Here is a 10,763-nt window from a genome sequence, read left to right on the forward strand (position 1 = left end):
TTCTGCAGGGCAGCTGGGCCAGCAGCCTCCTCCTGCTGGGAGAGATCACCCTGACAAAACGGGCTTTAATTCGTGTGACTTGGGTGTAAGTTCCCTGGGAAGACACCGGTGGCTTTAATACCAGTGTTTTCTTGGGATTTTGCCTGTATGGAAATGCTACAGAAAATTAACAAATCCTTCCCCTTCATTTTGTTACACCAAATCTAACAGGCATTGCTGGGATGCAGACATGATCTGATACTGTCCAGTTTGATGTCATTAGTAAAATTCCATTGCAGAAATTTGTCTACCTGTGCTTTTAGTGATGCTTTCAGAAGGAAATCCAGTATTAGTAAGACTTGATCAAAAGCCTTACAGTGCCTGATGCTCTATTTAACAATCCTGGAGAACTGAATGCTGGAGAATCTCTAGTGAATTATTTGTTGTTTGAAAAGGAGGGAGGGAGTGTGGTTGAGGTCTTACTGATGGGGAGAAAACTGGATAATGTGGTTTTGATGCTAAAGAAATTGAAAAATTCCTCACCATTGAGAAAGTGGAGTCAAAGTACAGAAAAGAGAATTTCTCAAAATGTTCTAGTTTTTTAATTGAAAGTATTTAGGAATGTGATTTTTGTTAATTTTCAGATAGATTAGTCCACAACTTGAAAAGTATCCTAGCACCATCCTAAGCATGGATTCTGAGCTGTTCTTTCTTCATCCAGGAATCAAAAAATACCCAAACCAAACCACAAAACCACCACACAAACAAATGGAAAAACCCAAACCAAACTAAGCAACCAACTAAAATAACATCAACAAAATGACAGAACAAAACCTTGTTGTAGGCAGAGAGGAACATGGAACCCCATGGTTTGGTCTGGGGTTTGGCCAGTTCTTTTGTGTCTGAGGCAAAAAAAAAGAGGTTTCTGGTTTATGGCCTGAAAGCACTAGAGTAACAGTTGAGGAAAAAAATGAAAAAGAATGTGAACATTTTCCAAAGTTTTCGGAGTTGCCCATGACCAGGCAGCACTAAGGCACTTGTGTACGTGCTGTTTATGGCCTTCCATTTCCACTGCCTGATTGACCCCAAACTGAGAGAAAGACAAATTGCTTACCTGATGAGAAACTCATCTGAGCGTTCTGAAAAACCTGGATGGTGAAACTATTTACTTCACTGGGAATTTTTGGTGGATTTTAATGCAATTACAGTTTTACCCTGAACCCCACCGTGTCTGTGTAAGGCATTTGCAGGCAGGACTTGGGTGAGCTGTAGGGAGAGCACTGGGGACTGGGAGGTGAGGAACCCCAGCAGCCACAGGGCAAGCAAGAAGGACAAGCCTTCCCTCCTGTGGAACTGGCTGTTGCAGGAGTTGTGGGAGTTGTGTGTCTTCCTCTGGCATACACAGTACGTGCCATTTTCCAGGAGAAGATACTGGTGCCAGTCTGGCAAATCGTGAATGGCTGAATATAACTTACATCACAAATATGTTCTTTGCCTTGTGGGGAAAGCAGCTCAAATGTGGCCCAGCTTGTTCCCATGTCCATTCAGGAGAATCTGCTCCTCAGAGCCCCTGGATGCACCTGACCCTGCCAGGTCTAGCAAAGATGAGGGATCTGTAGCTCAATAAAAAATTAGTATGGCTATTAACAACTTCCTGCAAGTGTAGAAATTGTAAATGTCTGCTTTCCTCTCTGTTAGAATTCCTCTCTAAATCTGTTACAATTCTCATAGACAAAACAGCAATTTGGAGCCAAATTACACATAACAGGGATCAACCCTCTCTTGATCCTCTTCCCTATTCTCCAGAGAACTTCCTTAACCTGAAAATTGTGAGGGTTAAGTATGAAATTATATTCAACAAGGGCTCAAGTGCATTCAGCACAAATTGAGAAGAAACACAAACTGCTTGTGGTCTCCTTCAGCAGGTCTGTGCAGGGCTATTCCCACCCTTCTGTGTGTGAAGGGTTTTATCTCTGGCCTGAATAGCCCAGCCCTTGAAAGGCTGAGGAGAGACAAGAGTAGAGGGAGAGATGATGCAAGCCTTGTTCTCCTGGGTCCAGAACTCCAGTGTGAAAGGCCCAGGGGAATTATCCATCCCCCATTAGCCTTCAGGGAGGGAGGTCTCCAAGGGAGGTCTCTGGGCTGCTGACTGCACCTTTCAGCTCCTGAGTACTCTGCTCCCAGGAACACACATCATTAATCCAAGGAGTTAAAAGTGAAATTCAACAGTCAGAGCCACAAAGACTATGCAGGAGAGAAATACAGGGAGAGGTGGGAGAGAATCAGATGGTGATATTGCTCCAGTTGGTACAAAATGGCACATCTGTGGTGGGGAAGAGGTGGCCTTGCCATTGTTTGAAGAAATGGCTGCCATCTGTGGCTGCCAATGGAGAATTGTCTACCCTGCTCTGAAATGGGTTCTTTGCCCACCCTCGTATTCCAAAAGACGGGCTTTGGTAACTTTTTGCTTATTTCATTGGAGTTTATATTTGTTTAGTGTTTGTTAGTACAGTGGCACTGCTGACAGTAGGAATAAAAATGTCCCATAATTAGTAGCTCAGTGTTAAAATGTGGAACTAACCTGTGGGCCTGCTCAGGAGAGCATCCTTTGGAGCAAGAGTTCCCAAATCCTCTGGCAGGACATTGTACTAAAGGTTTCTGAAGTCTGAGAAGGCACCTTGTGCTGCTGAGGCCAGGGCTGGTGGGCACACCCAGGGACAGAAGCAGGTCCAGGCTTTGGGCTCAGTCCCTCCTTGCTTATTTGTTGTCCAGCCAGTAGCCACTAGAGCAAGCAGGGAGGATGGAAGCTGCAGCCCCAAAGTGCCTTGATGTCCTCACTGGGAGAAGTGGCTGCAGGTTGGTGTTTTCAGAGCCACCCAGCACATGCAGGGGGCTGTGCTGTCTGTCTGTCTGTCTGTCTGTTTGGCTGGCTGGCTGTGCTGGCTGTGCTGGTTGGGGCAGTGAAAATGTTGAGTGCTTTCCTGTGGTGTAGGATTAGTCTTGGCTGTAATGTCTCTCTAAGGAGCTGCTCTAATTAATGCAAAATACTCGACTTACTACTTAATTAATACCAAGGCCCTCCAAAACAGCACAAACCCAAGAGCCTTTATTTAGCAGTGGCTGCAGTTGTGGTCTGAGCTGACCTCTCAAACACGGTGGTGTGTCCTGGCAGTGCCTGTGCTGGGGACACTGAGGGAGCAGAGGGCCAGGCCCTCCCTGGTGCCCCCGTGACCTGCCCTGCTCCGGCTGCCTCGTGCTGAGGGCCCGGCTGAGGAGGGATGGCAGGTCAGGCACCTTCACCTGAAACACCTGCCAAGGGGGGCACAGGGTCACCCAGTTCTCACACAGCAGTGGGCACTCCTCGGGCAACCTCCTCGAGAACAGGGGCTGTGTCCCTGCTGTGCACTGCTCGCTCCCTGGGCAGGCACTGGCACGGATGAACACAGCTGTGTTGCCATGCCCTGTGCCCTGCCCTGTGCCATGCCCTGTGCCCTGCCCTGTGCCCTGCCCTGTGCCACACTCTGTGCCATACCCTGCCCTGTGCCATGCCCTGTGCCCTGCCCTGTGCCCTGCCCTGTGCCACACTCTGTGCCATACCCTGCCCTGTGCCCTGCCCTGTGCCCTGCCTTGTGCCCTGCCCTGTGCCACACTCTGTGCCACACTCTGTGCCATACCCTGCCCTGTGCCCTGCCCTGTGCCATACCCTGTGCTCTGCCCTGTGCTGTGCGGTGTGTTGCGGCTGTAGCTGGGTGAGCCCAGCCTGGGCTGGCCCGGGGGGTCTCCGCGCTCCCCCCGCGGCCCCTCCGCGTGTGCGCAGCGCCCCGAGCGCGGACGGGCGGGCGGGATCCGCCCGGGGCTCGGGGAGGGCTGCGGTCCGCGGGCAAAGAGCGGCTGGGTCCTCTTTTCTCTTTGCAAATAAAACCTCACCTTCCAAACTGTACTGCGGCTCGACTGGGTATATCTGGAACCTTTTTTTTTTTTTTTTTTTTTTTAGTTGTTGTTGTTGTTGATGGGTTGTATTGCATTTTTTTTTTCCAGGCAAGGGTGCCAGTGCAACTCGCCCTGTAGCGCGAAGGGACCCAGAAAGAGAGAGGAAGATAAAATGAATTTAAATTCCAAAGGGGTTTCAGTGCTGGTTTCCTAGTCCCCGAGTCAGCAATGTGTTTGTGAAAATTCAGCCTTTTTGTCTCTCAGAAAAAAAGGGCTAAATCTACATCGGTGGCCCAGTCTAGGTTTGCTATTCTTTGCATTTTCTATTCAAGTGAATGAGAGTGAATGAAGTGGCCTGGGACCCTTTATTTGATCTACTCAATTGCATAAAGTGACAGAATTCTAATATATTTGTTTAATGCTCTTCAATGGGGCTTTCACTTTCTAGCTTGCAAATGAAGCCTCGATCTGCAAAGTTTTGTCCTTTTTTTCTTTCTACCTTTTTTTTTTTCCTGGCAGAGAGACCATATTTCATAACTTGGGCCACGGTTTGAAGTGATTTCAAGAGGAGTTTTAGACTCGAAAAGTGGGAAATAAAGAAACAGATGTGAAGTTATTGTAAATTCTTATAGTGGGCTCTGGGGCTATTGTAAACCCACTGCAGGCGGTCCAAAGCCTCTCTTTTTCATGCTGTAATTGAAACATATTAATTAGATAATTTGTTGTTAGTTTAAAAGAAACAAATACAGCCCCTCCAAGGCTTCACAGCCTCGGTTTCTTTTTGTTAATAAAAACAAAACAAAAAAATAACGAACTCACAAAGTGATATTTATATTAAGATTCCGAGATAATTCGGCACTGAAGTTGATAAAACTGCTAAGTTTTTTGTCCCTTTCCCAAGGACCACTTCTGAAAAAAGGCTGGCTCATAAAACTCCCTCTCAGGGGTCGCCGGGGAGTTCTTTTCTCCCTACCTGGCACAGACCGCCCTTCCCCGCAAGGCGCGGTCCGAGAGAAAATAAATATTCTGAGAGAGAAAGAGCTGGCTGTCTTCAATAGAGGATTCAGTCCTGTGGGGTGGTGTCTTGTCACATGTCGAGGGGAGAGAAAACAAAACAAAACAAAAAAAAAAAAAAAAAAAAGGAAAGAAATACGCCGCCGAGAAAGGATTCACACACCATGCGCTGACATGGAGCAAAAGCCCGAGCCGCCAAGCCCGGCTGGGTTCTCGGGCTTACCTTGCACAGCCGGGCTCAAACCCATCCTCCGGAAGAAAAGAGCTTTTGCCTGGAATGAACGCTCGCTTTGCATCAAGTACGCTCAGCTTACAATGTCTCGCTGGCAAATAAAATAAAAAAGATAAAGATCCCCCCCCGGCCCCCCACGAAATGTGTGAACGCGGCTCAGAGCTCGACCGGGGCTGGTTCCCTCGCCCCCCCTCGGCCCTTCCCTCCGCGCCGTTGTCTCTCGCTGTTCCATTTCAGATCTGTGTTTATTGACATTGGACTTGAGCCATTAGGGAGATTTAACAAGTCAAAGCAGTAAATTCGAGCGACGCGCTGAGCTGCAGTATTTGTTTGAGAGCAGCATCACAACATCGGGGCGCGGGCGGAGATGCGCGGAGGAGCGCGGCCGAGGGCGCGGGCAGAGGGGGGTCCTCGGGCTGCCAAAGTCTCGGGCAACCGCAGAGATAAGGAGGAAAATGGCACTTTAAAAGTACGGTGGCGACTCATACTATGGCATTATGCAGCGAGAAAGCTATTGCACCTTTTGAAAATATTTTGCTTTGGGCCATAATCTTTTCAGATCGTTATCTCCGCCGCTACTGTATAGTTTAAAAAAAAAGAAACTCTGAAAGTGCAGCTTCATCTTCTTAGCTGAGCTCGGATTTCATCTTTGAGGATTTATTCTGACTGTTAGATCTTAAAAGAAAAAAAAAAGGAAGGAGAAAAAGCGTCCTCGTCGTCTAAAAATGTAGGTCATCGCTTGTTTAGGAAAAGTTTGTCGAGTTATGTGTCCATTGATCTGGTGATAAGTTTTGAATGCTTTCTTTAGCTGATCGTGTTGATATAATCGTGGGTTGGACTTGATGAATGAGTTCAGTTGTCCCCCATCTGACAAGCTTTAGCAGCTTCATGCATTTTAATCAGCCCAATGATTCATGTATTTTTCACCTTTTTTCTGTGTGTGGGATCCGTTCCCTTTTTGAAAAAATGGTCACAACTGGATTAATTGCCCCCTACATTAATCTTAAAACTTTTGCAAGGACCTTGTGGTTTGTAATAAGTAAATGAGGATGTCACTTACTGTGTTTGTGGTCCAGAAATTCAGAGAGATCAGTCAGAGACAAAACCTCTGTAACATCATTGCCGTAGAATTCGCGAATCCTGTCTGTTCATTAGAATACAATGTCGTTTTCTTGCTAGGAAGCACTTCAGTGTGTGCTTGTCTCATAACTGTGCTCGCAGCCTCCTCGTCTCTGAAACACTTCGCTAGTAATTTCACTGGATTGCTTCTGTCATCTTCAGCAGTCGCAGAATCCTTGTAAAATCCCTAACAGATTTGGAGAACCCCATTGGAAAGTGTGCCCGGAATCCAGTTTTCATTGTAACTACGTTGCCCTTACTTTTTAAAAGGGACTGTATATTTAATAACAGAAAAACGAGCACAATTTTAAGTGTTACAGTTTGCAACCTACCGTTTTTGGAAAGTGTTGATCAATAGAGATGGAGAAATTACAGCAGTGGCTGGACTAACTTGTGCTTGAGGAGGCTTAAACGACAGGTACAGGGCTATAATAGCTCACTTTTACTCGAAAAAGATTTTGAGATGCCACTTGTAAGAAAAAACACTACTGGCAAAAATTCAGTATTCTCAGTCTTGAAAAGGAACTAATTCTTTAAGGGTTTTTATGTTTGCTCTCTATCGCAGGAGCTGACTGATTTTTATACTTTTTAGATAAAATGTAACTGGGAGTGCGTAGGTGATAAGTTACATCCAAGCAGGTGTAAATGTAATTCGTGTTTGCATTCGGTGTGAGTGCAGAGGGCACAAATGCAGATGTGTATGCGTAGATGCACAGATGTATAAACCCACAGAACACACTCAGTGCGTTATCCCTTCGCTAAACCGGCAATAACGACAACTTTGTCTGAGACGTGGTGGTATGTAAATAACTACATTTATAGTAACCTTGCATGAAAAGGCTGTTTAGATTATCTAAATATTGGAATAGCGTCATTCCTTTGTCATCAACTAATGTTTTTTCTTTTCTCCTGTAAACTCTTTAAAAAGACAAATAAGAAACTAAATCTACATTTACATATTTTAATGAGAAAATATTATTTGGACGACTAGGTTCATAATTTAACGTAGACACTTTTTAACCTTTGTCTTAAAACACACATGCTGGGAACAAGAACACCAATATTTAAAATGCCATGCTTATTCTGTACAGGAAAAAAAAAGTTAAAAAGAAATGTCTTTACAGTTTCAATAGACACTAATGCCATTTGGAGGGGGTGTTCTTTTTTTTTTCTTAACTTAAGCAGTTCACAACAGAACAACAGTTCAGTTTCCAGCAAACTACCTAAAACTAGAAAGGAGTATATCAAACAAAAGTGCATTTTACACATTTTATAATCATTCATATGCACAAACATTTACAGTTTCCCTAGCCCCCTCTCTCTTGTCTGCAAAGCCCCAGCAGAAATCAGGATGACCTCCACAGTTTGTACCTGCTATTGTATTACTTTTCCACATTTTATCAGTGACTTCAGCAGCTTTTCTTTAAGCTATGTCGGGTCATGTGCTTGGTGACAGGTTTCTTTTTATTATAATTATTGTTGTTGTTTGTTTTTAAGCTATGAAATAAATAGCTACAAAATTTTTAAAATAACAACAACAAAAAACCCCAACAAACAACAAAGGAAACCTCAGCCCCCGAAACCTTCGGGTTAATCAGAAGTTAACAGGCGAGTCAACTTCTCCTCTTTCACCTGAAAACTACAGTAAACATCCACGTTACAACAGGTACTGCAAAAGGGACCCCATCTGATGTACAGTACAGATGCAAGTTCAGTATTTACATTAGAACAGGCGCTTTGTAAACATTATAGGTGTGGGCTGAGTGGACCGCGGCGGTTCCCTCGCGTGGATCCTGTTCCCGCGCCGGCCCCGCACCCCCTGCCTGGGGCTCCTGCCCGGGGATTCCCGCAGCCTGGCCCCGGGAAATCCTGCCCTTTGTAACAACGAGACCCGCACAAAGGACACGAGCACTTCCCGGCGTTTCCAAGATCCGAGCGTTGGCTGCTTGGAGGCTGGAAACGCCGCTGCTCCCGTGCAGTGAGGCAGCGGCCATCCCTGTCTGTGGAATTACAGACCGGTCCTGGATACAACCTGCTCTTCCCCGTAAAAAGGAAGGAAAGAGGCGTCGCCGGGCCAGGCTCGCCTGGCCGCCGGGACAGCGGAGATGCCTGAAGTACTTTTGGAAAACTAGCGATGCAAGTGGCAGTTCCTACCGGGCGGGAGGGGGCCGGGCCGGGTCCTTTCGCCTCGGGAGAACGGAAAGCAAAGTTCAGGAGTAGGGGGGAAGCCGAACCCCGAGGGAGGGCTCACGGCAAACCTCAGCTTCCCGCGGGGAGTTGTCTCTGCTTTCGAGGAAAAGAGCGGAGAGGAGAGAGGAAAGGAGCGGAAGGGAGGGAGAGGCGGGGAGGGAGGAGAGCTCCGAGGAAACTTTGGGAGACAGGGAAGGCAGAGTCCGCGCGGGCGGCCCGGGTCAGTGCACGGCCACCGAGTGCAGGGCGGGCGCGGGGCTGGTCAGAGTCTCGCTGGGGGTGGCCGGGCTGCTCTGGCTGGTGGCCGTCTGCGAGGACGTGGGGCTGAGGGAGGGCGGCGAGTTCGACAGGATGGTGGGGATGGGCGCGGGCAGGGCGGGCAGGGCCGGCACCGCGGCGGGGGTCGGCTTGATGGGGACGGGGATGGCCGGCAAAGTCTGCCCCCCGTGGCACAGCGGCTTGATGGGCACGCCGTAGGCGCCGTACTCGCTGCTGGCCATGGAGATGGGGGTGGCGGTGTCGATCATGCCGGAGCTGTACATGTGGGGCCAGCCCGTGCCAATGGAGCTGCCCACCGTAGTCAACTGGTTGGGGAGGGGGTAGGCGGCCGGCATGGGCTGCATCGTGGAGAAGGCGAGGCCCCCGGGCATCTTGTACTCTCTGGCGATGATGTTTTCGATGGCGAAGGGGTGCTTGAAGCTGGAGGGCTGGGACACGCCGAGGTTGTACGTGGACATCTGGGGCAGGTGGGTGCCGGTGGCCGCGAGGGCGCTGAGCCGCAGCTTCGCCTGCTGCTGCAGGTACTGCGCCGCGTCCGCCGGCTTGCTGGGGGCCAGGTGGTCCGACTTGACCACCTTGAAGCGTTTGCGGCGCCGCAGGAAGCTGCCGTTCTCGAACATGTCCCCGCAGCTGGGGTGCAGCGCCCAGAAGCTGCCCTTGCCCGGCTGGTCGGGGCGCCGCGGGATCTTGATGAAGCAGTCGTTGAAGGACAGGTTGTGGCGGAGGGAGTTCTGCCAGCGCTGCGTGTTCTCCCGGTAGTAGGGGAAGCGGTCCATGATGAACTTGTAGATCTCGCTCAGGGGCAGCATCTTCTCCGGGGAGCTCTGGATCGCCATGGCGGTCAGCGAGATGTAGGAGTAGGGAGGCTTCTGATCACTGTAAGTGTTTCTGCCCGGGCGAGGCATCTTCGCAAGGCGACCGGGGAGATCTGCAGAGGGGCATCGACAAGGGAGGGGGCGGGGATGGGGGGAGAGGGGTGATTCCGAGAGGATTTGCACGGACACCCAGTCGGGGCAGGCGGTGGGTCTGGGACCGGGCTGGACACAGAAGGACGCAGGGAAAGGGCACGATGGACCTCAGCCCTCGGGATGGGGGCGGGGGATGGAAGGATGGGGGCAGGAGAAAACAGCCCGGAGCTCTGTGCCGCCGGCGGGGGAAAAACGGTGTGCCTCTCCCAGCTCCGGCCTCCCTGAGCCTGGCCTTCCCGCTGCAGCCCGCGGCCGTAAAGTTACTCTAGTGATAGCTCTGTCTTCTGGTCTCGGCGAGGAGGAGAAGGGGACCCCATCCCCTCCCCCCCCCTCCCCTCGTCTCCCACTTCGTGCTACCCCCTGCATATGCCCACCTTAGAGTTGCTGGAAGTTGACAGTCCGCATCCGGGACGCAGCTGAGAGTCCGGGCTCTTTCCCACCCCGCTCCTCCGGCGTGTCTGTCGCTCCTTTCGCGGCCACTCTGCTCCGGTTTAGTCCTGAGGAGGCAGCGAGCTGGCTCGGTTTTGGGAATCCTCTTGTACACCCCTCCCTTCGCCTCCGCGGGTTGAATCAGCTTCTTTTACACCACCGGCAGCTGGACTGGAGCAGAGGCTTGCTTGCTTCTCTGCAGCCGCGATGAGCTAAGTAGTTGCCTCCATGTCCTTCCTCTAACCATCTGATAGTTTTATGTGGTGACATGAGCAGAAAAGACCCCTGTAGAGGCGCTTCATTAATGTGCCACTTCTTTGCTATCATATGACAATCGCCTTGGGAGCAGGGGGAGGGGATCAGGGAGGAGGGGGCTGGAGAGAAAGGCATAATCTGGTTTCATTTACACCTATTTACATGGACACCTTGGGCCAATGGGAATCATTTCCATTTGAAGACAAGGCGAGGGGTGAAAAGGCTCCGCCAGCGGAATTGCAGTGCGATGGTACCCGGTGGCTGGGGGTGGGGGGGAAGGTATGCACTAACCTCTCTGTGGACTTTGCAGGAAGCTTAGTCTGCAATTCACACTTACAAATGGAGGTACTGAGCAGTGGGATGTTTGA

General features: G+C 49.8%; 1 protein-coding gene across 1 annotated transcript; it reads right to left on the bottom strand.

The window, feature by feature from the left end:
- Positions 1-8,685: 8,685 nt before the first annotated feature.
- On the bottom strand, positions 8,686-10,466 carry FOXB1 (forkhead box B1). The gene is made up of 2 exons (XM_017816754.1): positions 10,086-10,466; positions 8,686-9,671 (listed from the first exon to the last, which is right to left on the bottom strand). The coding sequence occupies exon 2, from the start codon at positions 9,646-9,648 to the stop codon at positions 8,686-8,688; it is 963 nt and encodes a 320-aa protein (XP_017672243.1). The 5' UTR covers positions 9,649-9,671; positions 10,086-10,466.
- Positions 10,467-10,763: the final 297 nt, after the last annotated feature.

Source organism: Lepidothrix coronata, unplaced genomic scaffold, assembly GCF_001604755.1.
Source record: "Lepidothrix coronata isolate B3197 unplaced genomic scaffold, Lepidothrix_coronata-1.0 Scaffold58, whole genome shotgun sequence".
NCBI classification, from domain to species: domain Eukaryota; kingdom Metazoa; phylum Chordata; class Aves; order Passeriformes; family Pipridae; genus Lepidothrix; species Lepidothrix coronata.

Coding starts and splice junctions, on each gene's coding strand:
- FOXB1 (XM_017816754.1), bottom strand. CDS start 9,648: ATGCCTCGCCCGGGCAGAAACACTTACAGTGATCAGAAGCCTCCCTAC.